The sequence below is a fragment of the Rhinatrema bivittatum genome, chromosome 19 (genome assembly GCF_901001135.1).
Source record: "Rhinatrema bivittatum chromosome 19, aRhiBiv1.1, whole genome shotgun sequence".
NCBI classification, from domain to species: Eukaryota; Metazoa; Chordata; class Amphibia; order Gymnophiona; family Rhinatrematidae; genus Rhinatrema; species Rhinatrema bivittatum.
This window is the reverse complement of record NC_042633.1, coordinates 7,769,548-7,796,297: the sequence shown is the minus strand read 5'-3', so window position 1 is coordinate 7,796,297 and position 26,750 is coordinate 7,769,548. Positions and strand designations below refer to the sequence as shown.

Here is a 26,750-nt window from a genome sequence, read left to right as displayed (position 1 = left end):
GGAGGCACCGCAAAAGAAACCAGTGCAACACCACCAGTACAGCTAAAAAGGCAACTGTCGCAATCAAACGTCTTTGTAGGGGATGGCAGTTCCATGGCAAAAAAAAAGAAATCAGACCATGAAACTTTGCAATCGCCACCACGTGTTTCTGGCCCTGTAGTTTTGGAGGAGAGTGAAGATGAGGCAGAGTCTAGCCAGACAAAAGTTACACACCCAAGAGCAGCCAGGGTACAGAAGTCTCCAGTAAAACTTTGCGGTGACAAGGTAGCGCTGGCACTGTTAGCTTCTGATTCAGAAGAAGAATCTTCTTGGATGGGATTTTCATCAGAAACGGAAGATGTAATACCTGAGGAATCTTCGGTAGAATTGTCAGTTAGTCCTCTTTTAGCCTCCACCTCCAGAATTCTGCGGCAGGGGAGACATTCCACTGATATCGAGGAGGAGGAAGAGCTGTCAGAAGGGAGACAGAGGGTGACTGTTGCCCCCACTGGCATTGCTTCGCCGGGTGCAGTGGGTGCACCACCCACACCCACTAGTACCTCAACTCCAGTGCCACCATCCACCCCCAGGGTGGGAAAGAGAGGAGGATCACAAAAGAAATCTGCGATCTGGGCACATTTTAAAGTGACAGAAGACCCGCGTTATGCTCGGTGTAATTACTGTGCCAGGGATATTAGCAGAGGCAAGCAAATGGGACATCTATCAAATTTTGGCATGGAGCATCATATTAAGAGGCAACACCCAACAAGATTACTGCCATCTGGGGATGATGGCAGTTTCAGATGGGGGACCCCTTCCCCTTCCAACCAGGGTGCAGTGGTAGGAAAGCAGCAGAGTCAGCCCACGCCCTCATACCCTTCTAGCAGTCAGGCGGCAGGCCAGCAACCCACTGACATGTGGCAGAAGCGACAATGCACCATGGAGGAAATGGGGTGGAGTGCGGTAACGCTATCCCGGGGTAGGAGGCAGGCGGCCTCAAAAGTTGTAACCAGGAGCATTGGGGAAATGATTGCCCTTGATGACCAGCCCCTGCAGTTAGTGGAGAATGTGGGTTTCAAATGTTTTTTGAAGGTCGTACTTCCAAATTACAAAGTCCCCTCCAGAACCACATTTAGTAGAAAGGTCATCCCCAGCCTGTACAAGCACTGTCTCAGTCGCTTGCAAGCACTGCTCGGTAAGGCAGACGGAAGAGTGCATTTCACCTGCAATATCTGGACCGCCATGAATGCTGCACACTCTTACCTCTCTCTGACAGCACACTGGCAGAGGCAGAGGCAGGGGCAGCCAGCAGCTCTATTACTGAACAAGCATCAGGGTGGAGGTGGGCTTTACTGCACACCCACCTGACGGACCATGCCCATACCGCTGCCAATATTCTAGCATGCATCAGAAAGATGCTGGCGAGCTGGCAAGTACACCAGCGAGACAGTAAAACGCGGGCAGGCTTTTTTGTCACAGACAACGGTGCAAACATGGTTAAGGCAATAAGCGATGGGCGGTTTAAGAACATCCGATGTTTTGCACACACTCTGCATCTGGTAGTGAAGTCAGGTCTGGGCTTGGAGTCCAAGGACAAGGAGACTGAATACCTGCGTAGGTTAATACACAAGTGCAGGAACATAGCAGCACACTTCCACAGAAGTGTCAGGGCGGGGCAGGTTCTCCGAGAAAAGCAGACTGATTTGGATATGCCTCAGAAGCGTCTCATTCAAGACGTTGCCACCCAGTGGAATTCCACCTTTATGATGCTGGAGAGGTTACTGGAGCTGCAGACACCCCTTCATGAACTTTCTGGTACAATAGACATAGGTGTGCAGAATCCCCTAGGGCATCACGATTGGTTAGTCATGAGTCAGCTGGTAAAAATCGTGCAGCCCTTCAAGGATGTCACGGAGGAGCTGAGTTCCAGACGTTCCACCTTGGCTGACATCATCCCTATAGTTAAATTCCTGGAAGACCATTTGGAGGGCTTTAAACGGCAAGAGGGAATGACTGCTGAGGTGCTGCAGTGTGTGGACGTTTTGCAGCAGCAGGTGAAAGACAGATTAAGGCCTTTAACAGAGGACAGCACATACATGCTCGCCTCTGTCTGTGATCCCCGTGTGAAAGGTAAACTCGCCCTACAGACCAATTGTCTGTCATTTGTGAAGGAGCTGTTGTTAGCAAAGGTCCGTGAACAGGAGCGCCATAGGCGGAGACAGATTAGGCTTGAAGCAGAGGTGGAAACAGCAGGCACGTCACAGAGTTGTGCTGCTGCTAGCCCTGGCAGGAGAAGCTCTGTGTCAGTGACAGATACTATTATTAGTACCTCCTCCTCCACGTCAGAATGCCCAAGGCATGTTGGCCATAAAGATACATCAGTTGTGCAACGGGCGAGAGAGAAAGTAACTGGATTGAGTGACTCTCAGCCCTCCCAAGCACAGGAGGAGACAGCAGCACAGCTGTCAGTGACACGGTATCTCTCAGAGCCGATAGAGAACATGCAGACAGATCCGCTGGCATATTGGGCACACAAGTCCACTGTCTGGCCACACCTAGCCAAAGTGGCTGAAGGATATCTGTCATGTCCACCAACCAGAGTGCCCAGTGAACGTGTCTTTTCAATGACAGGGGATATCATGAGCCCTCACCGCTCAAGGCTGTCACCAGACTTGATGGAAATGCTAGTGTTTTTGAAAGTAAACCTGCCATTGCTTGGCTTTCCAGATTTTCCTTGTGAATGGCAAGATGAATAAAAGCTATTGAAAGCCTTGCAGCAGCTCCAATTGCCTCCTATGCTCAAGATAATGTAAGCACTGCAGCACATGTTCTTGACATGAATCGCTGTGCCTGACCGGCGTCTACTGTGCAGCCCTTGTGTTCCTACAAGTGTTATACCTCCATTGCTGTGCCCGTTCATCCATGCATTGTGTTCCCACAGGTGTTTTAACTCCATGGTTGTGCCTGTTCCTCCAGGCCTTGTGTCCCTAGCTGGGATTGACCTCTGTCCTCGAATGATGTGCCTGTTCATCCAGGCCTTGTGTCCCTAGCTGGGATTGACCTCTGTGCTCGACTGCTGCGCCTCTTCATCCAGGCCTTGTGTTCCTCTGGGGACAGGGAAATAATACATACAGTACCTGAGTGTAATCAAGTATGAAGTGCTAGAAACTTTTTAAAAAAAGAATATAAATCCATTAAAAAAAAAATTTACTGTCCGAGTATCCGTGTTCATCCATGTTCCTACTGGTGTTTTAACTCCATTGCTGTGCCTGCCTGTTCCTCCAGGCCTTGTGTCCCTAGCTGGGATTGACCTCTGTCCTCGAATGATGTGCCTGTTCCTCCAGGCCTTGTGTTTCCCCAAGTGTTTTAACCTAGTTCATGTGCCTGTTCATCCACGCCTTGTGTTCCTACTGGTGTTTTAACTCCATTGCTGTGCCTGCCTGTTCCTCCAGGCCTTGTGTCCCTAGCTGGGATTGACCTCTGTCCTCGAATGAGTGTTTTAACCTAGTTCATGTGCCTGTTCATCCAGGCCTTGTGTTCCCACAAGTGTTTTTTTTTTGGATATTAACCATTTTTATTAAGACTGTTTAAGTTCAAAATGGAAATCTTTATGTATCAAGATACCCACCCCAGAATATAACTAATAATAATAACTAAGCCGCGACGAGTAGGAGGGCCGCCGCGGTGGGCACGGAAGCCCGGGCCGAGGGCCCTGGTGGAGCCGCCGCGGGTGCAGATCTTGGTGGTAGTAGCAAATATTCAAACGAGAACTTTGAAGGCCGAAGTGGAGAAGGGTTCCATGTGAACAGCAGTTCAACATGGGTCAGTCGGTCCTAAGAGATAGGCGAGAGCCGTTCGGAAGGGACGGCGATGGCCTCCGTCGCCCTCGGCCGATCGAAAGGGAGTCGGGTTCAGATCCCCGAACCCGGAGTGGTGGAGATTCGGCCCTGGGCTCTTCCCTCTTCACTCGCCGTTACTGAGGGAATCCTGGTTAGTTTCTTTTCCTCCGCGGCTTGTGTCCCTAGGTGGGATTGACCTCTGTCCTCGAATGATGTGCCTCTTCATCCAGGCCTTGTGTTCCTACTGGTGTTTTAAGTCCATTGCTGTGCCTGCCTGTTCATCCAGACCTTGTGTTCCCACACGTATTATTATTTCTGAGAGATCTTCCAATTCCTTTGTCATCAGCTGAAGTGCATAAGTAGGGTAGCAAACTAGTAAATGAGGAGAATATTGGAGGGGCGATATTATTTATAATATATTAATTATAATATTGGCAAGGCTTGTGTAAGCCTTGCCGATTTAATATTGGGAATTGATAACAAGCCCTTATTAGCCTATCTCAGCTCTCTCTGAGGTATGTGCAGGCGTAGAGATGTATTCAGCCATTCCGTTCGCTCCCCGAGTACAACATTTTGAATTAAACAGGCCACTTTATATTGTATGCGATATTGGATTGGAAGCCAATGAAACTTGATCAATGTGGGGGTAATATTGGTCGCATTTCCGTTTACCAGACAGAACACGTGCTGCTGCATTCTGCAACACCTGCAATGGTCTAATATTTGAAACCGGTAAGCCAAGTAATAAAGAATTACAGTAATCTAAATTCGCAAAAATCAAGGTCTGTAAAACAGATCTAAAATCTTTAAAATTTAAGAATGGCTTTAACTTTCTTAAAGTTAATAGTTTGAAATAACCATCTTTCAATTTGGCGGCAATATGCTTTTTAAAAGAGAATTCAGTGTCTATTATCATACCTAAGTCACGGGTATAAAAAACAGGACTTATTTTAGTGTTAGCATTTCACCTCAAATCTGGAATACTTTTAACATGACATTTGCGTTCAAGAAGCACAATTTCAGTTTTGTCCATATTCAGAACTAAGCGCAAGTGTTGAAGTAGCTGTTTTAAAGATAAAATAAACATTTTAACAATTTCTAACGTGGCCTCTACTGAATTTTCAATAGGTACTAAAAACTGAATATCGTCAGCATACAAATAAAATGTGAAACCAAGCCCATTTTAAAAAGTGACATATAGGTAAAACATAAATATTAAAAAGTGTGGCTGATAATGTTGAACCCTGCGGAACACCTGTTCATCCAGGCCTTGTGTTCCCACAGGTGTTTTTTTTATTATATTTGTAACTTTATTAACAAGAGATCAGATACATTGAGGTCACCCCCCACAATGAGGTTCCTCTTCCCATGCAACAAGATAAGATTGTTGACTTAGTTAAAGAATGTCCCCTGGTCCTGATTGGGAGCATATAGATTTACAAAACTATATTCCGTTCCATCTATTGCTATCTGTAATAATAAATATCGACACAGCGGGTCGGTAAGGCAAGAGTGGTATTCAAACAGCAGGTGCTGGGCTATCAATATACAGACCCCTGTGTACTTGGTAGAGGTTTTGCTAGGAGTAAAAACGCCGGGGGAAACGGCGAAGCTGCTGCCGGGGGGGGGGGGCTATAACACGCGCCGCCGGAGCGGAGGGCCACCTGCCCCCCCTGGGCCTTCCCAGCCGACACGGAGCCGGTCGCGGCGCACCGCCGCGGAGGAAATGCGCCCTGCGGGGGACGGGGCCGTCCGGGAGGCGTTCCCCGCCCCCCCCACCCCCCGCGAAAGGGGTGGGGGTGGGGGATCCACCGAAACCCCGGTCCGACCGAACCCGCCGGGTTGAATCCTTCGGGCGGACTGCACGGACCCCACCCGTTTACCTCTTAACGGTTTCACGCCCTCTTGAACTCGCTCTTCAAAGTTCTTTTCAACTTTCCCTTATGGTACTTATTTATTTTATTTATTTAAGGTTTTTTTATACCGGCATTCATGAAATCGTTCACATGATGTCGGTTTACAGAAAACAGGGGTGCAAAGAAAACAACCTAAAACATAAATACACGTGGTGAAGAGATGCAGTTACAATTAACAGAGGCTAATGAACTGGGAGTGTAAGAAATAAAGAGAGATAGAGGAGGTTAATTATATACATGTGTACAATATAAATATACAAGAGTACAATATAAATATGGAGTCCAATATATACAGCTTCTGAGCAGAGAATTTATTGATGGTGCGTGTTAGGTGGAGTTCGGGAAGGCTTGCCTGAAAAGCCATGTCTTGAGTCTTTTCCTAAAGGTTAGGAGGCAAGGTTCATTTCTGAGATCTGGGGGGATGGAGTTCCATAACGGTGGGCCTGCTGTGGAAAGGGCTCAATCTCTTAAGGTGCTGTGATTAGTGGTTTTGGTGGGTGGAACAAGGAGGCATCCTCTGTAGGCTTCCCTGGTCGGTCTTGTGGATTTGTATAAACGGAGAGGAATTTGTAGGTCGATTATGGTGTGTTGGTGAATGATTTTGTATATCAAGGTGATGGATTTGTAAATGACTCTGAACTGAATTGGTAACCAGTGGAGGTCTTTTAGGACTGGGGAAATGTGGTCTCTTTTCCTAGTGTTTGTTAGTAGACGGGCTGCTGCGTTTTGAACCATTTGGAGTGGTTTTGTGTATGAGGAAGGGAGTCCAAGTAATGTAGAGTTGCAGTATTTATTTTATTTATTTATTTATTTATTTATTTATAGATTCTTTTATACCGAGGTACGTATAGCTATACATCACCTCGGTTTACAGTGAAACAATAAATTAGCAACCAGCTTTACATATAACAGTTTGAACACAGTAAAACATTTAACAGAAAAGTCTTTACAAAAAATGCTAACTTCATTAACTATGAAAACCATAAGATATTAATATTTAAGTATTATGCGGGATAAAATTAACTGTCAAAGGCAAAAACCAAAGTTCCATTAAGGTCAAAATGTAGAATTGAAAGACATAGGGGGAATATGGTTTAGCAGTATGCAAAAGATTCAAAGTGTGAATGCTTGTTCAAACAACCATGTTTTAAGGTATTGTTTGAATGTTTTGTGACATGATTCAGTACGCAGGTCCAGCGGCATGTTGTTCCAGATATTGATACCAGCAATGGAGAATGAGCGGTCTCTGGTGGATACGAGTTTGACGTGTTTTTGAGGATGGACATCTAATTTTGCTTGGTGAATACTTCTAATAGGTCTGTTGGATGTGCGAAATATGAACTGATCCGAAAACCATTGCATCTCTTGGTTGTGAATTGATTTGTGGATTAGTGAAAGAACTTTGAAAGTAATTCTGTAGGATATTGGTAGCCAATGTAGGAACATGAGTGCTGGAGTAATATGTTCATGACGTCTAGTATTGGTAATTAAACGAGCAGCAGCATTCTGCAACATCTGTAATGGTTGAATTGTGCTTTTCGGAAGGCCCAGTAGTAGTGCATTACAATAGTCAATTTTTGGTAGAATTGGAGCTTGTAATACAGTCCTGAAATCCTGAGAATGTAATAACGGCTTAATTCTTTTCATGGTATGTAACTTGAAGAAGCCACTCTTAATTGTGGTCGAGATGAAATTCTTCAATGTAAAATGATTATCAATCATGACTCCAAGGCTGCGGACATATTTTAGTTTAGTATGATCTGTATTTGAAGAAGGGGATTGATGAGTGTTTGCAATGTTGTTCTTTTGTGGCGTTATGATGAGTAGTTCAGTCTTGTTGGTGTTGATTGCAAGAAAGTTTTCCATGAGTAGATTTTTTATTTCGGCAAGTGCAGATTCCCAGGTTTTCATGGCATTGGCAAGTGAATCCTTGATCGGGATAATGATCTGGATGTCGTCAGCATATATGAAATGACAGAGATCCAATTTCTTCAGTAGTTTACAGAGTGGAGATAGATATACATTGAAAAGGGTTGAAGAAAGGGAGGATCCTTGAGGGACACCTTGTGAAAGATTTCTAGGTTTAGATGTATGGTGTCCCATCTTGACACTGTATGTCCTATCTTTCAGGAATGATTGTATCCAGGATAAGGCAGTGCCGGTGATGCCAATTTGTGATAGGAGGGAGAGGAGAGTCATGTGGTTGACTGTGTCAAATGCAGACGAAATATCAAGTAGTGCCAGAATATAAGAGTGACCGGTGTCAAGGGATTTTAGTATGGCGTCAGAAAGGGACACAAGCAGTGTTTCGGTGCTATGGTTCTTCCTAAATCCGTATTGGGAAGGGAATAGTAATTGATTTTCTTCTAGAAAGTCAGTTAGTTGTTTGTTTATGACTTTTTCTAGTATTTTTGATAATAGCGGGAGGTTCGATACAGGTCGATAGTTGGCTGGTTCAGATGGATCCAGGTCAGCTTTTTTAAGTGTAGGCTTTATTATAGCATGTTTAAGTTGCGTGGGGAAGACTCCATCTGTAATAGATTTGTTAATGATGTTTGATATTGCAGGGGCGATTCTAGTAGGAATGGCCAGGAGTGTTTTAGTTGGCATGATATCAGTGGGGTGTAAGGCTGGTTTGATTCTTTTTAGAATTGCCTCAATATCCGAAGCAGAAGAAGTTTCAAAATATGAGAGTTTGGGTGAATCACTTTGAGAGCTTGTAGGTGCCAGGGTTGTTGGCCTATATGGAGATGTAAAACGAGCCATGATCTTAGATATCTTATCCTGGAAGTAGGAGGCTAATTTCTCACAATTATTTTCCACATCATGTTCAGGGTAGATGTTCGGTGAGGGGGAGATTAGATTAGAAACGTATTGGAAGAGGGCACGTGGATTAAACTGGTATTGATGGATTTTTGTTGAGTAAAAGTTTTTCTTAGCCTCATCAGTTGATTTATGATACTTATGGAGTAATGATTTGAATTTTTGTTGTAGAATTGAGTCTTGATTTTTGATCCATTTTTTTTCCATTTTACGAAGCTCACGTTTCATATTTCTGAGGTCAGTCGTGTACCAAGGTTTTTTATCTTTCTTTTCCGCATTGATCTCTTTCGTTATTAGTGGACAAAGAAGATTGGCGATGTCACTGGTGATTTGATGCCAAGTAGTACACGCTGTGTTGGCGTTCGAGAAATTTAAATTGTTGCTTTCTTCCGTTATAGCTTCAATAATGTCTTCCATTTGGCATTTTTTCCTGAATTCAATAGTTTTGTTTTTAGGGTATGTAGGGTGGAGATTACTATTAACTGTACATCTAGTGTCTACTCGGTAGTGGTCCGACCATGGAATGGGAGTGCATTGGGGTGGGTCTGATTGTATTTGTGTGTTTGTGAAAATCACATCCAGTGTGTGGCCTGCTTTATGAGTTGGGCCTGTTACAGCTTGTTTAAATCCCATTCCCTTCATGGTAGATAGAGTTGCTTCACAGGCTGAGGTGAGGGGGGTGCGGTCAAAGTGGAGGTTTAAATCACCTAGTATAACAGTGGGTATGTTGATGTTGATATATTTTGCAATATATTCTGTTAGCAATGATGGGGTTTTTTCCAATATGCCCGGGGGAGCATAAATTAAACATAATTGGAGGTTCTTTGATTTAAAAAGGCCAATTTCCATCTTGTGAGGTGGTAGGCTGGGCTGTAGGGAGAGTTTAAAAGACTTCTTTGCTGCTAGTAGAATTCCTCCTCCTTTCTTTTTGAGTCTTGGAATTGAGAATATATCGTATGATTCTGTAGGTAGTTGGTTAATAATGGAAACGTCTGTGCTTTTAAGCCATGTCTCTGTGATTGCACATATATCAGGTGACTCATCTGTAATGATATCCCCTAATAAAATGGCTTTTTTTTTAGTAGAGATTGTGTGTTCAGTAGGAGAATGGAAAATGTCATTAAACCCATGAATTGTGTTAATGGTGAAGTCATGATGGGAATGAGAGATCTGTAGCATGAATTGACAGCCTTCGATCTCGTTGTGTAGGCAGTGAAGTTAGAGTATTTTAGGACTGGAATGTGAGAGGCAAACATGATGATGTTGGTGTACTTTTTAGTAATACTGATAGACATATAAATCACTATATGTGAGAAATTGGAGTAGGACAGTTCCAATTGTGGGCAAGACCATTTATAGTTTATTCAACTGATGGGTGAGAGGTGGGGAGTTGGTTGTTGCTGTATGAAAGCCGTGTTTCATGTTTTTTTTTTTTTTTATGCATCAAGTATAAGGTAACTGTTGCGTGCTGAATGGTTGTTGTCTGGTATAAGTTGATTGTAGGATGGTTGTTGTGTGTGGTATTAGTTGATTGTTGGATGGTTGTTGTCTGGTATTAGTTGATTGTTGGATGGTTGTTGTGTGTGGTATTAGTTGATTGTTGGATGGTTGTTGTCTGGTATTAGTTGATTGTTGGATGGTTGATGTCTGGTATTAGTTGATTGTTGGATGAATGCTGCTTGTTGGAGTTAGTTAAAACGCAGGTATCTTTTAGTGTTCGTTGTATGTTGAATGGTGCTGGTTGATTGCTGGGTGAGTGGGAGGTATGGATCGTTACAGATAGACTGATGATATAATTGCAGGATTTGTAATGAACTTTGTTGTTTCAGCATTAAGGGTAGTTCTTGGGAAATAGTGACTGGTATTGTTGGCGAGGTACATTTCCTGGACAAGGCCAGCAGGTCCGGCAAATAATTGCAGAGGGACAGTTTAAGTGCCTACCTAGAATGGAATGCAACTATTAGGGTCTGGAGCGCTCTGGTGCGCACAAAGGGGCGCACAAAGGGGCAAGTCCCTTTGTCGCGCTCCTTCGGCGCGCGACGCCTGAGAACTGCTCTCTCTTTTAAATACTGTGGGGTCGCATAAGGTTATACGTCATAAGCACTACCTTTGGTCTCTCGTGTCGATCCTGCTTCGGCGTTTCCGTTCTGGTTAAAGGGAGCGCCTGGGAGCCTGCTCTCCTTTTTAAATCTGGCGGGGTCGTGGTTTTTTCTGACGTCACCGGCGCGACTTTAGGCCTCAGGTGGTGTTGGTATTCCGAGGAGCAGAAGCAAGTAAGAATTTTAAAACCCCCGTGTGGTAGGCACGGGAGCCCTCGGTGGTAGGGGCGAGAGGATGAAGGCCTTACCCCGATGGGCTCGAGCGCCGGCTGCGCGGGCCCCTCTCCAGGCTCCCTCGTGTCGATCCTGCTTCGGCGTTTCCGTTCTGGTTAAAGGGCTAATTTAGAGAAAATGAGGGCTTGGAGGATCGTTCTGAAGTCTTTGGCGTGGAAGAGTGGTCTTATCCTTTTTAAAACTTGCAGTTTATAGAAGCAGTCTTTGGTGGTTTTATTGATGTGGGCTTTGAAGTTCAGTTTATTGTCGATTAGCACACCTAGATCCCTCACATGAGTAGTTTGTAGGTTGGTTGGGAGACAAGCTGTGAGATTGTTGTCAGGAGTCATGAGTAATACTTCAGTTTTAGAGGAGTTTAGTACCAGATTTAGGCTGTTGAGGAGACTTTTGATTTCTAGGTGACAGGAATCCCAATATTCGAGGGTTTTTGAGTATGATTCTTTGATGGGGATCAGGATCTGGATGTCATCTGCATAGAGAAAGTGTATTAAATTGAGGTTGGTAAGGAGTCGGCAGAGTGGTAGGAGGTAAATATTAAAGAGTGTAGGGGATAAAGAGGAACCTTGTGGGACTCCGATGGCCGAGTCGTGGCATGGTGATTCTTTATTCTGGATTTTACCTTATAACCTCTGTTGGTTAGAAACGATTTGAACCAGGCGAGCGCCAATCCAGAGATTCCTATTGCTACTAGCTGTTTGATCGGTCTCGTGCCGGTATTTAGCCTTACATGGAGTTTACCACCCGCTTTGGGCTGCATTCCCAAACAACCCGACTCCGAGAAGACCCGGTCCCGGCGCGCCGGGGGCCGCTACCGGCCTAACACCGTCCACGGGCTGAGCCTCGATCAGAAGGACTTGCGCCCCCGAGCGGCGCCAGGGAGGCGGTCTTCCGTACGCCACATTTCCTGCGCCCGCCGGACGGGCGGGGATTCGGCGCTGGGCTCTTCCCTCTTCACTCGCCGTTACTGAGGGAATCCTGGTTAGTTTCTTTTCCTCCGCGGCTTGTGTCCCTAGGTGGGATTGACCTCTGTCCTCGAATGATGTGCCTGTTCATCCAGGCCTTGTGGTGTTTTAACTCCATTGCTGTGCCTGCCTGTGCCTCCAGGCCTTGTGTTCCCACAAGTGTTTTAACTCAGTTGCTGTGCCTGTTCATCCAGGCCTTGTGTCCCTAGTTGGGATTGACCTCTGTCGTCGAATGATGTGCCTGTTCATCCAGGCCTTGTGTTCCCACAAGTGTTTTAACTCAGTCATTGAGTGTAAGCTTGTTCGAACAGCCATGTTTTGAGGTTTTGCTTAAATTGATTATGGCAGGGTTCGAGACGCAGGTCTGTGTTATTATATGTAAAGTTGTATGTAAAGTCTGTTGTCTTACAGTTGTATGTAAAGCCCCTTCCTTTTGGGCATCTCACTGTTTTATGTAAACCGGATTGGTTTGTATATGATACCAGAACCTAGGTATTTAAAAAGCCAAGTCTTGAGGTCAGTTTTAAATTGTTTTTTTTCGGTACATAACCTCAAGGATGATGGTAAAGAGTTCCACAATTTAGCTCCAGCAACAGACAGTACACGTTCCCTCACTTGTGTAAGCCTTGCCGATTTAATATTGGGAATTGATAACAAGCCCTTATTAGCCGATCTCAGGTCTCTCTGAGGTATGTGCAGGCGTAGAGATGTATTCAGCCATTCTGTTCGCTCCCCATGTACAACATTTTGAATTAAATAGGCCACTTTATATTGTATGCGATATTGGATTGGAAGCCAATAAAACTTGATCAATGTGGAGGTAATATTGGTCGCATTTCCGTTTACCAGACAGAACACGTGCTGCTGCATTCTGCAACACCTGCAATGGTCTAATATTTGAAACAGGTAAGCCAAGTAATAAAGAATTACAGTAATCTTAATTCGCAAAAATCAAGGTCTGTAAAACAGATCTAAAATCGTTAGAATTTAAGAATGGCTTTAACTTTCTTAAAGTTAATAGTTTAAAATAACCATCTTTCAATTTGGCGGCAATATGCTTTTTAAAAGAGAATTCAGTGTCTATTATCATACCTAAGTCACGGATATAAAAAACAGGACTTATTTTAGTGTTAGCATTTAACCTCAAATCTGGAATACTTTTAACATGACATTTGCGTTCATGAAGCACAATTTCAGTTTTGTTCATATTCAGAACTAAGCGCAAGTGTTGAAGTAGCTGTTTTAAAGATAAAATAAACATTTTACCAATTTCTAACGTGGCCTCTACTGAATTTTCAATAGGTACTAAAAACGGAATATCGTCAGCATACAAATAAAATGTGAAACCAAGCCCATTTTAAAAAGTGACATATAGGTAAAACATAAATATTAAAAAGGGTGGCTGATAATGTTGAACCCTGCGGAACACCTGTTCATCCAGGCCTTGTGTTCCCACAGGTGTTTTAACTCCGTTGCTGTGCCCGTTCCTCCAGGCCTTGTGTTCCTCTGGGGATAGGGAAATACCTACAGTACCTGAGTGTAATCAAGTATGAAGTGCTATAAACTTTAAAAAAAAAAAATATAAATACATTAAAAAAAAAATTTACTATCCGAGTATCCGTGTTCATCCATGTTCCTACTGGTGTTTTAACTCCATTGCTGTGCCTGCCTGTTCATCCAGGCCTTGTGTTCCTACTGGTGTTTTAACTCCATTGTTGTGCCTGCCTGTTCATCCAGGCCTTGTGTCCCTAGGTGGGATTGACCTCTGTCGTCGAATGATGTGCCTGTTCATCCAGGCCTTGTGTTCCCACAAGTGTTTTAACTCCATTGCTGTGCCTGTTCATCCAGACCTTGTGTTCCCACAAGTGTTTTAACTCCATTGCTGTGCCTGTTCATCCAGGCCTTGTGTCCCTAGGTGGGATTGACCTCTGTCGTCGAATGATGTGCCTGTTCATCCAGACCTTGTGTTCCCACAAGTGTTTTAACTCCATTGCTGTGCCTGTTCATCCAGGCCTTGTGTCCCTAGGTGGGATTGACCTCTGTCGTCGAATGATGTGCCTGTTCATCCAGACCTTGTGTTCCCACAAGTGTTTTAACTCCATTCCTGTGCCTGCCTGTTCATCCAGGCCTTGTGTTCCTACTGGTGTTTTAAATTCCATTGCTGTGCCTGCCTGTTCATCCAGGCCTTGTGTCCCTAGCTGGGATTGACCTCTGTCCTCAAATGATGTGCCTGTTCATCCAGGCCTTGTGTTTCCTACTGGTGTTTTAACTCCATTGCTGTGCCTGCCTGTTCCTCCAGGCCTTGTGTCCCTAGCTGGGATTGACCTCTGTCCTCGAAAGATGTGCCTGTTTCTCGAGGCCTTGTGTTCCCACAAGTGGGTTGTTTTTTTTTATATTAACCATTTTTATTAAGACTGTTTCAGTTCAAAATGGAAATCTTTATGTATCAAGATGCATGCATGCAGGAAGATCACAACACCCCTGGTGTCAGGGTTAGGGCACTGTGTGCAGGAAGATCACAACACTCCTGGTATTAATAGGGATAGGGCACTGTGTGCAGGAAGATCCCAACACCCCTGGTGTCAGGGTTAGGGCACTGTATGCAGGAAGATCACAACACCCCTGGTATCAGGGTTAGGGCACAAGTTCTAGTCACATTGACTGATCACATTACTTGTTTTGTCAAGCTACCAACTGTTTCCATTTCCCATCCCCCATATACTGTCAGTGGGAACCTTGGTAACATGAATAAATAAGAGGGCAGCCAATAGGAATACATATTCATTCCTAAACTGACCTTAACTGACCTGAAAAGTGTCAAATTGTATCATTTTCAGTTAGTGCGCACTAACTGGGAGTTAGTGCGCACTAATCGGAAAAAACGATTTTTAACGATTTTTTAACTAAAAAATCGTGCCAAACACGATTTTCTTCTCCTGCCAGACGATGTCAATCGTTAAGATGATAGGGCACACGATTCACATCCCTACTGACTGGTAACCAGTGTAAATTACGGAGGATGGGCGTAATATGGTCTCTCTGGTTGGTGCTTGTCAAAATTCTCGCTGCGGCATTCTGTATCATCTGTAAGGGCTTGGTTGTTGAGTTGGGGAGGCCAATGAGGAGAGCGCTGCAGTAGTCAATTTTGGCAAAAATTAGGGATTGGAGAACAGTCCTGAAGTCATGAAAATATAGGAGAGGTTTGAGTCTTTTTAACACCTGAAGTCTGTAGAAGCACTCTTTAGTTGTGGTTTTGATCATATTCTTTAGGTGAAGACAGTTGTCTATAATTACTCCAAGGTCTCTCACATGAGTGTGGGTGAGAAGGTGTTTGTGATGGATCTGAGATGGGAGGTTTTCTTGGTTGGAGGAAATGAAGAGGAGTTCAGTCTTAGAGGCACTGAGGACCAGGTTTAGACTGTTGAGGAGATTAGTGATGGCTTGTAAGCTGTTGTTCCAGAGTGGGATGGATTTGTTAATAGATTCTGTTATGGGAATAAGAATCTGAACATGGTCTGCATAGATGTAGTGAATGAGGTTAAGACTAGTTAACGGTTGGCAAAGGGGAAGGAGGTAAATATTGAAAAGGGTAGGTGATAGGGATGAACCTTGTGGTACGCCAAGGGAGGAATTTGTAGATGGTGATTCTTTATTGTTTATTTAGACTTTAAAACTTCTATTACTGAGGAACGACTTGAACCAATTGTGGACTGTTCCCAAAATGCCTATGTCTGAAAGGCGATTCAAGAGGATGAGGTGGTTGATGGTGTCGAAAGCCGCCGAAATGTCTAACAGGATTAGGAGAAAGGAGTGTCCTTTGTCTAGACCCATAATAATATGATCAGTTAGAGATATGAGTAGGGTTTCTGTGCTGCGAGATTTGTGGAACCCATATTGGGAAGGGAAAAGTAAGTTGTGATCTTCTAAATAATCCAAGAGCTGGATGTTGACCAATTTCTCTGTGAGTTTGGCTAAAAATGGTAGATTCGAGATAGGGTGGAAATTAGCCAGAACACCAGGGTCTAGGTTATGTTTCTTGAGGAGTGGTTTCAGGGATGCGTTTTTTAGACTATCTGGGTAGAGTCCTTGAGTTAAGCAGCAGTTTATGATTTTGGTTAAGGGACCAGAGATTATATTTGGAATAAGTAGCAGTAGCTTGGAAGGTATGTTGTCCGATGGGTGGCTGGATGGTTTCTGCCTTTTAAGAATGGATTCGATCTCTTTGGTTGATGTTAATTCGAATTTGTCGAACTTGACTCCCTTAAGAATGTAGGTGTTATCGAATGAGGTGTTGTAGTCAGTCTTGGTAGGAAGGAGAGCAAGTGTGTTTGAAATCTTCTGCTGAAAGAATAGGGCTAGCTCATTTGCTTTGGATTGAGCTTGTTCGCCTTGTGTCCCTAGCTGGGATTGACCTCTGTGCTCAACTGCTGCGCCTCTTCATCCAGGCCTTGTGTTCCCACAAGTGTTTTAACTCCGTTGCTGTGCCTGTTCCTCCAGGCCTTGTGTTCCTCTGGGGATAGGGAAATACATACAGTACCTGAGTGTAATCAAGTATGAAGTGCTAGAAACTTTTTAAAAAAAGAATATAAATCCATTAAAAAAAAAATTTACTATCCGAGTATCCGTGTTCATCCATGTTCCTACTGGTGTTTTAACTCCATTGCTGTGCCTGCCTGTTCATCCAGGCCTTGTGTCCCTAGCTGGGATTGACCTCTGTCCTCGAATGATGTGCCTGTTCCTCCAGGCCTTGTGTTCCCACAAGTGTTTTAACCTACTTGCTGTGCCTGTTCATCCAGGCCTTGTGTTCCTACTGGTGTTTTAACTCCATTGCTGTGCCTGCCTGTTCATCCAGACCTTGTGTTCCCACACGTATTCTTATTTCTGAGAGATCCTCCAATTCCTTTGTCATCAGCTGAAGTGCGTAAGTACAGTCTGAATTCACTAGACGCCAACGGAATTCACTAGACGCCAACGATATTCACTGGACGCCAATGTAAACACCGGGTACACCCAACTCTAGGGGTGGACCCTTTCCAGGGAGTCCTTCCCTGCACAAAGGAAAGGGAATTCTCTCCTGGGCCAATTGATAAGAAAACCCCAATTCTGCAGCCAAAAATAGGCTGGAAATCCTTTCCCCATTGACTTTAATGGGCGACTTATGGACATAGACTCAACTTATGGAATTCTCCATATGTCCATATTGACCGCAAATGGGACCCCCTTTCGACTTATGGACTTATGAACATAAACTTTTGCTCTGCACATCCCTAGTAGTAATCTGTTAGCAAACTGCTGTTAGATGCTCCTGAAAAGAAGGAGGTAGTAATCTGTTATGGAGCAACTCCCAGGGAAGAGGAGTTGACAATCTGTTCAATGATACTCTTCTCAGGTGGGAGGCTAACAATAGGTAGATTGTACTTTGCTACAGAGATTTCAATCTATCATGCCTCCGCTACGGAGTAGCAATCTGTTCTATATATAGCCTACTGGCAAGTCCCATAGAAAGAGAAGGTAGCTTTCTATATAATACTTCTGTAAGTGGTGATAGTGGTCGGTAGTGGTTGGCTCCCACAGAGTGACTGTAGTATAAGGAATGACCACTAGGAGGAAATGGTGAATCTCTGGGCCGATGGCAGATGACAGTGCCCCCAGGAGGAGATCCTGAGAGGATCCAACAGCTAGGCTAGAATATGAGAAAACACAAATAGTTCTTTATTAGGCTGGAAGCTGAACAACCAGTGGTGGCAGTAGTGAGTCGAGGTGTTCGGCAGGGCTGAAGTCCTTCTGATACTGGAATATAATCTATGGGTCACTGAGCTGTAGAGAGAGACTAGAAGTCGTGAGTAGACAGGGTATACTGGATACAAGATGGTACACTCACAATAGTAGATGTCTGCAATGGTCTCTATGCCACAGAGAGTCTTCAGTATATTTAGGAACAGGAGCCGTAGGCGAGAACTTGTTCCTATAAACAGTCTGTAATAAGAACTCACAATAGCTGTATATGAAATGGCTTCTAGCATAGAAGAAAGTCTGTAAAGGATTCTAGGAACATGAACCAACACAACTTGAGAGGTAGAGATGACTTCTACTTTGGAATCAACAGTGCTGTAGTCCTTCAGCACGGCTTCCAAGTAGGTAGAAAGTTCTCAAATTTGTAATCCAAGAAGACATTGTAGATGAAGAGCGCCACCTAGCTATGGCGTGCATAGCAACCGCTATGACTACCAGCAGGAAATAGAAAGACTGCTGGTGATGTTGATAAGATCCTCAAAAGAAGTGGTGGTGAAAAGAATCGTCCAAGGCCCACTTCATAGTGTGATATAATATTGGATCTTCAAATTTACCACTTGGACTCCTCAGGTATTCCACAAAACATCTGAGATGGTAGTTTATTTATTTATTTATTTGTTAGTTTTTATATACCGATCTTCTTGCATTAGATACAAATCAAACCGGTTTACAAGGAACAAAAAACTGCCAGTAAGGCGATACATGGAACCAAGAACATACAGTATAATAAACTGGGCAACATAGTTATAAATTTAACTGACCAGGAAAACAATTTGAATTACATAGTCATAAATGTCATAAAAGCGATCGATCCAATGAGTTGGGAATGGATCTATTAGGGTAAAAAATAAGATGATAAGCAGAGGGCTAGGAATAGAGGAAAGACAAGCAGTATAAGACTAAGGGGTATCTGAGGGTCTCTTAAAAGGGACCATGGGTTAGTGAAAAAAAGTGAGATATGAGAGAGAACTTAAACCACCAAACCAAATTTGTGATGAGAAATGAGCAGGGATGAGTTGCAATATAGAGAGAATGTGATTAGCTAAAATGCGGATTCTGGAAATGCAAGGTTGAGTAACCATGTTTTTAGTTTTTTCTTGAAGGATATTGGGCAAGGGTCTTGTCTGAGGTCCGGTGGGAGATTGTTCCATTGAGTGGGTCCTGCAATGGAAAAGGCCCTGTTCCTTAGAGATGTTCTAGCTTGAGGGACGAAGAGAGTGCCTTGGTATGCTCTTCTCATTGGTCTCCTGCCAATGAGAAGAGCATACCAAGGCACTCTCTTCAGTTGTCTCAGTTGTCTCCTGCCCCTGAGTCCAAGGCATTCTCTTCAGTTGTCTCAGTTGTCTCCTGCCCCTGAGTCCTTCAGGGCAGAGGTTCGAACCGTCACTGGTTCAGGGTTCATCGAGACTGGACGAGAGAGTGGAGGAGATATTACTGTATAGCCCAAGAACAGTCTTCCCGCGGGACTCAGGCTTGTCCGTTTTCCAGACGACTACGGCAAACAGAAACATCATGGCCTGGCTGACCACAGTACATGCACAGGCCATTCTTCCTTCTATATCTTCTCTCTTTAGACATCAAGTGACCATGACCAGATTCCTTCGGTTCCTTCTTCTCCACAGCAGGAGGCGCTGATCCCCTTGTTCGTGCAGAAGCACTGGTAGGTTTTAACCCAGGAAACATCTTAGGCCGGATTCCTTCACATTGTCTCGGAGCTGCCAGTCAATCCGAGTGGCTAAGGATATCAATTCTTCCAGCGAGTCAGGTGTCTAACGAGCAGCCAACTCTTCCTTTATGCGAGTGTTCAGGCCTCTGCAAAAGAGTGTCTTCAGACATCTGGGGTCCCAGCATAGCTCTGCTGCTAGAGTTTTAAATTCAATGGCAAATTCCGCCAGGGATCTGTTACCTTGCTCTAAGTCCACCAAAGCAAATCCAGCAACAGACATACGAGCAGGGTCATCAAAGACTGATTTAAACAAGTCCATAAATCCTTCTATGTCCTGCAAGATAGGGTCCTTGTGTTCCCACAATGTAGAAGCCCACGACAAGGCTCTCCCATCCAAATAGGACAGAATGTAGCTGGTCTTGGAGATACTTGTGGGAAACAATGAAGGTTGTAGAGTGAAGTGTAAGCTGCACTGGTTCAGGATGCCTCGAGTCTTCTGTAGTTCTCTGGAGAATCGACAGGCGCCGCCAGTGGAACAGCTGATTTTAAAGTTATCTCTGATAACTGGTTTTCTTGTATAGAAGCTGTGCTTTGTGCCTTCTGTGTATGAAGCTGGTGAAAGGCTGTAGTAAGTTTCTTCAGGGTTTGTTGCAGTTCTGAAAGGCGTTGAGCCAGGCCCGGTATAGCCTGCAAGGCAGAAAGGTGAGCCGGTTCCATGGGCTACAAATATCCAAGACCTTGAGCTGAATCCCCAGGAGTTCTGCTTTTCCAATTCTTTCTTGAAAGCTGGCTTCAAGTTTAGGCTTCTCCAATTCTTTTCTTGAAGGTAGAATTCTCTGAAGTTAAAGGTAACTAACTTAAGACAGATTCACCGAAGTTAGTGTTTCATATTTGACAGCCAGATTCACTGGAGTTAGCAATCTGTTCTGCTCTCCTCCTCCAGAGGGGAGGAGTTAGCTATCTGTATCGCTCACCCCACCAGGAGGGCAGAGTTAGCAATCTATTCTGCTTTTCTCCTGAAAGGGGGAGGAGTTAGTAATATGACATGATCTGCTCCTCCAGAGGTGAAGAGTTAGTTATCTGTAGTGCTTACCTCGCCAGGAGGACATAGGTAGTAATCTGTTAGCGAACTGCTGTTAGATGCTCCTGTAAGGAAGGACGTAGTAATCTGTTATGGAGCAACTCCCAGGGAAGAGGAGTTGACAATCTGTTCAATGATACTCTTCTGAGGAGAGAGGCTAACAATAGGTACATTATACTTCGCTACAGAGATAGCAAATCTATCATGCCTCCACTAGGGAATAGCAATCTGTTATACATAGGCTGCTGGCAAGTCCCATAGAAAGAGAAGGTAGCTTTCTATATAATACTTCCATAAGCGGTGGTAGTGGTTGGCTCCCACAGAGTGATTGTAGTATAAGAAATGACCACTAGGAGGAAATGGTGAATCCCTGGGCCGATGGCAGATGACAGTTCCCCCAGGAGGAGATCCTGAGAGGAACCACCGGCTAGGCTAGAATATGAGATAAACACAAATAGTTCTTTATTAGGCTGGAAGCTGAACCACCAGTGGTGGCAGTAGTGAGTCGAGGTGTTCGGCAGGGCTGAAGTCCTTCTGAGACTGGAATATAATCTCTGGGTCGCTGAGCTGTAGAGAGAGACTAGAAGTCATGAGTAGACAGGGTATACTGGATACAAGATGGTACACTCACAATAGTAGATGTCTACAATGGTCTCTATGCCACAGAGATTCTTCAGTATATTCAGGAACAGGAGCCATAGGCGAGCAATGGCTCCTATAAACAGTCTGTAATAAGAAATCACAATAGCTGTCTTTGAGATGGCTTCTAGTGTAGAAGACATTCTGTAAAGGATTTTAGGAACATGGGCCTCGTGGAGCGAGTACTGGTTCCTATCTGCAATCTTGCCAATGTAACTCTCGAACTCCATACCTGCGATAACGTCTTGGATGGAAGGGAGTCTTCAGAACTATAGGAATGTAGGTCCTCATGGAGCAAGTACCGATTCCTATGTACAATAGAACTCACTGTGTTCATGTCCGCGATCGCCTCCAGGCAATGAGGAGTCTTCTGAGTATCCAGGGACGTAGGCTCTCGAGGAGCGAGTACCGGATCCCGGCTTGGCAATCTGAAATCATGAAGAGAGAACGAAGCCCCCGTGGAGCGGGTACTCCTGGTAAGTTTGAAAAGGCCGAGCAGTGGAGAAGGATTCCCCTCGCTGACTCAGATCATTGTTGCAAGTATTGGGGACTGCAGAATCAAGTCCCATTGGAGTTCCTTGTTGCAAGTAGCGTGGATTGCCGAAGCAAGTCCAGAGGAGTTCCTTGCTAACTCATTAGAGGTTAGCAAAGAAAGACATTTTAAAGTGGAAATTTATTTATTTATTTATTTATTTATTTATTTAAAAACTTTTATATACCGGTATTAGTATGCATACATCATACCGGTTTACAATGTAACTTTAAAGGTAGAAATTACAATGAACAGGGAGGGCGAACAAGGAGGAGTATACAAAGAGCAGGAGGTGGAGGAATTAAAGCAATAAATAAAAACTGCAACGGACTATTTACAGGAATATACAAGGCGTAGGCAAGATACTTGCAGAAGTCGGTGTACTTAATCAGGGTAGGCTTGTCGGAAGAGCCATGTTTTAAGTTTTTTTCTGAACTTGGCGTAACATGGCTCTAGCCTGAGAGTGGTAGGGAGGGTGTTCCATTGTTTAGGGCCTGCAATGGATAGTGCACGGTCCCTAGTAGAGGAGAGGTGGGCTTTTTTCAAAGGGGGAATGGAGAGGGTGCCTTTGTTGACAGTGCGAGTGGGTCGTTCAGTGCGTATAGGACGAAAGGGTTCATCCAACCAATTGGAATTGTGCGAGTGGATGGACTTGTGCACTATGGTTAGAATTTTGAAGAGAATTCGGGATGCGATGGGGAGCCAGTGGAGTTCTTTGAGTATTGGGGTAATGTGATCAGCTTTCCTTGAGTTGGTGATGACCCTGGCGATGGCATTCTGGAGCATTTGTAAGGGCTTGGTGGTGGAGGAGGGTAGGCCAAGGAAGAGGGCATTACAGTAGTCCAGCTTTGAGGAAAGGGTGGCTTGGACGACGGTGCGGAAGTCATGATAGTGGAGGAGGGGTCTGAGTTTCTTCAGGATGTGAAGCTTGAAGAAACCTTCTTTGAGGATGGAGTTGATCTGTTTTTTGAGATTGAGTTGTTGATCTATGATAACCCCAAGGTCTCTTACTGTGGGTTGGGGTGTTATGACGTTGAAAGCTGGATCGTTGGAGATCGGTGGTTTGGGAGGGAGGTGAGGAGAGATAAGGAGCAGCTCTGTTTTGGAGGAGTTTAGAGCGAGGTGGATGTTGGTGAGGAAGTCATTGATGTTGGCAAGACATGTGTTCCAGAAGGCAAGGGCATCTGAGAGAGAGTTGTGAATGGGAATGACGATTTGAACGTCATCTGCATAGAGGTAGAATTTGAGGCCGAGGAATTTGAGGCCGAGGAATTTGAGGCCGAGGAAATGGATGATGTCATTACGGGGGGGACACCCCCGAGGTTTGCGCCCTTGCTGGTACAAAGTCTGGAGAGCTGTGCACGCCCTTACATCATCAGGAACATGGGGGATCCGTAGCATTAAGCCAGCCCGGGGACACCGGGACCAAAATGCAGGGAGAAGCCGCAGCTGCATCTGTCCATCAGAGCCGAAGGGAGTCACCAACAAGGTAGAGAGGGTGGAGCATGGGGCGAGAAGAGGCACGAACGCAACACCGAAGGATGGTCAACAGGGCAGAGATCAGATACCGGAGGTCAGACAAAGTCACAGACAGGACGAAGACAGGAGGCAGGCAGCAGGCAGGCAAGTCGGGGAACAGGCAGAAGTCACAGGCAGGCAGCAGGCAGAGAGGCGGATCAAGAAGCAAGCCAGGGTCAGCACCAAGAGTCAGTCCAAAGGTACTACCTGGGGGAGTGCAGGAACAGACAGGGGATGAGACAACAGGGCGACGGAACAGGACTGGAGGATAAGCATGGTCAATCAGCGAAGGTCAGGTTCCGAAGGTCAGACGTGGTCGAAGAATAAGCAGAGGTCGAGGTCAGGCAGCGGTCAAACAACAGGATCCTTAGAGACAGGCACAGTAGCAGGAGCCTAGACAACTATGGAGGAAGCCAGTTGCAAAGGCAAGCTCTGATTGCAAGAGCTTGCCTGAAATACTCCAGAGGAAGTGACATCATCAAAGGGAGTCCGGAAGCCCTAGCGCATCGCGGCCCCTTTAAGTCTCGGGAAAGGGCACACACTCGCGCTAGGGAGACTCTCGTCCAGAACGGGGCTCAGAGTCGGAACGGTGGCGCTATTCAGTGCGAAAGCCAGCATCTGGCGAACTGCCGTGGTGCGAAGGCTGCGGGCTTTCGCAGGCCCGCCCCCCCCCCTCCCTGTTTTCGCAGGATTCATCATTATGCAAAGAATGATGAATCCCGGCCTTATTTAGCAAATCTTTTGAAATACTACATTCCTGCTCGTTCTTTGCAATCCAGTGATAGGAAGCTGCTAGTAATCCCACCAGCAAAGGAAGTAAAATTAAATATGTCAAGATCAAAGTCCTGGGATCCAAGATGGCGGCACGTTAAGAGCTGGCGCCAAGTTGCTCCTGTTTTTTCTCGAGAAAAGTTGCTTTAATTTCCTAATATGCCACTTAAAAGGAAGGGTAAAGTCAGAGTTTACCCCTCGACACCCCCACTGATATCGGTACTACAAGAGGAGATTACCTGGTTCCTTACCTCCTCAACCATAGATGTACCAGGAGTCGAGGAGCCCTTTAAGCGGCGGTCTGAGAGAGAGGATTCCGTTCCGGAGGAGACTACCCTGAGTCCAGAGCAAAGAGCAGCACCGACACAAGGAACGGGGCTGGTGTTTCAACCCGACGCGCTGAAAGTGGGAACACCTTCCGGGTTACAGGCAGAGACGCCAACGCTGACCGCAGCTTTTCAAGCATTTTCTACAAACTCGGTCGTCCCAGGAGAAGTGAGTGCCGGCGCCGGAATATCTGGATGCGGACAGGGAGAAGGGGTAGCTGGGTAAGTCCAGTGGATATTTTCCTGCCATTACCACAAGAAACTGCCCAAGCGCTTAAACCCCTGAAAATCCCAGACCGCCCCGAGACTGTGACTATGGCTGCATTATGGGACCTGATGGTGGGGGTTGTATCTGCTGTAAATCAACTAAGTGAAAAAGTGGAGTTATTGGCATTTGAAGGCTCCCAAAATTCGTCTGAATTTCAGAAGAAACTTGATCAAGTTTCAAGGAAAATTGTGAAACTGGAGGAAAGGAGCAAGAAAATGTAAAGGTTAAAGCTGCAGTGGTTAAAGATAACCAATTCATTGCAAGAAGAGTGGAAACATTAGAATATGCCTCTAGACACTTAAACATAAGGATTTTAAATTTTCCACGAGTTTTGGGTGAAAACCCATATATTTCTTTAAAGAGATTTATGAAGGAAGTCCTTTGTTTTGAGGAAGAAAATTAACCTGCTATAAATAAATGTTTCTTTTTGCCTAAAGTAATTTCAACAGCAAATAGAGTAAATATACAGGAAAATTTAACTGAATTTTTAGAAGATTCGGCAGCAGAAGTAAAATACAGGGCTACGTTATTGGTTTTGTTAATATCATTGCTGGATGTTCAGTTAATAATGAAAAATTACTTTAGGAAGATTCCCACCGTTTTCCATAATGAAAATGTAAAAATGTTTCCTGATTTGTCTCCTATCACTCAGGAAAGGCGTAGGGAATTTTTAACCCTTCGCCAACAGCTATTACGTTGGGATATACTTTTAAATTAAAGTTTCCTTGTAAGTGTATCTTAAAGAAAGGAGCAGAAGTCAATATATTCTTCACTTTTCAGCAATTAAAAAGTTTTCTTACATCTAAACCCCGCTTACATCCTCTCCCATTAATACGTAAAAGATAAGTGGTTGTTAGATGTCGGCCTTATTGTTTAAAAAATGAATTATTCTTTTATTAGACACTCTCTATGATTTCGGATCCTAAAAACTCATGCAAGTTTATTGTATATTGATTTATAAATTTAAGAAGGATGAAAGTTTAAATATTATTGCTTATATGTTGTAATGTTTATAGAATATAGGTATTTTTCTTTTCCATCCTATCTGTGTTTTTTTCTGTATTTGCAAAATTGATGGTTTTGTAAAGTTAAAACTGATAAATAAAGAATTTAAAAAAAAATGTCAAGATCTAGAAGTTTACTGTGATGGGGCCTAAGCTATGGAACCTTTTGCCAGAGAAATTGCGTACAATTGACAAAATTTGCCTTTTTAGAAAACATTTAAAAGCCCATTTCTTTAAGCAAATTTTTAGCCTGAAATAAGTGTGTTCTCATTGATGGCTAGCATGATAAAAGGTTTGTGTAGATTTTTATGTATTATGTATGTTAATTATATATTTATTTATTTATTTATTTGCTTGTTTGTTTAGGTGTTTTATATACCGTCATTCCAAGTTAAGATCACAACAGTTATTATCTGCTGTATTTTAAGATTGTTTGATTTTAAGATGTTGTAACCCACCTAGTACAATTGTTTCACAATAGACGGGATATAAATAGTATTAAATAAATAACATAACATAATTTCTTGTGTGAAAAAGAGAGTCCCTTGGTTCATTATTAATAGATAAATTTGCTCTGTTCCCCTTCACACTTCTCTCCATTAAGGCTCCCGTCTCTACCTGTAGTGAGAGCTGTGGTCCTGGGTTCCGGAAGGCCAGTCTGGATGGGCAACCTGTCTGCTGCTTTGACTGCATCCCCTGCTCTGAAGATGAGTTTAGTAACCAAACCGGTGAGTGCTATGAATTCCACCCTGTAATGAGCACTTCTTGTAGGATGGAGGGTTGGTATTAGAGGGTATGGGGGTTCCATCTAGATCAGTTCAATGGGCAAATATTTTACTGGAATTTTCAATTCTGAACAGGTGCTAATAGACAGACATCTTCCAACATATATATTGCAATCTTAAAAATTACATTTCCCAATAAGAATTATATTATATTGTATGTATATATGATGTGATCTCAGAGGAGACCTATGAGGTCCTGGAAGCTAACAAACAATCTATATCTATAATATGCATGGTGAAGTCTGTCTATTGGAGGAGGAGGGGTTTGCACAGTGTGCATGGATACAATGGAAGCCACCAGGGAGCGCTGTTCATCATCAGTCACACATACTATGCAAAGCTGCTGTTGCGTTCGTGCCTCTTCTCGAACCTTGCTCCACCCTCTCTACCTTGTTGGCGACTCCCTTTGGCTCTGAAGGACAGATGCAGCCGTGGCTTCTCCCTGCTTCTTGGTCCCGGTGTTCCCGGGCTGGCTTGATGCTACGGATCCGCCATGTTCCTGATGACGTACGGGC

At 44.3% G+C, this 26,750-nt stretch overlaps 1 protein-coding gene across 1 annotated transcript in view; it reads left to right on the top strand.

Annotated features, from left to right (window-relative positions):
• LOC115081109 (extracellular calcium-sensing receptor-like) overlaps window positions 1-26,750 on the top strand; it is a 116,626-nt gene that overhangs the window by 45,152 nt on the left and 44,724 nt on the right. The window contains exon 5 of the mRNA XM_029585622.1: window positions 26,055-26,178. Coding sequence (XP_029441482.1) covers window positions 26,055-26,178 — 124 coding nt within the window. The remainder of the gene's footprint in view (window positions 1-26,054; window positions 26,179-26,750) is intronic.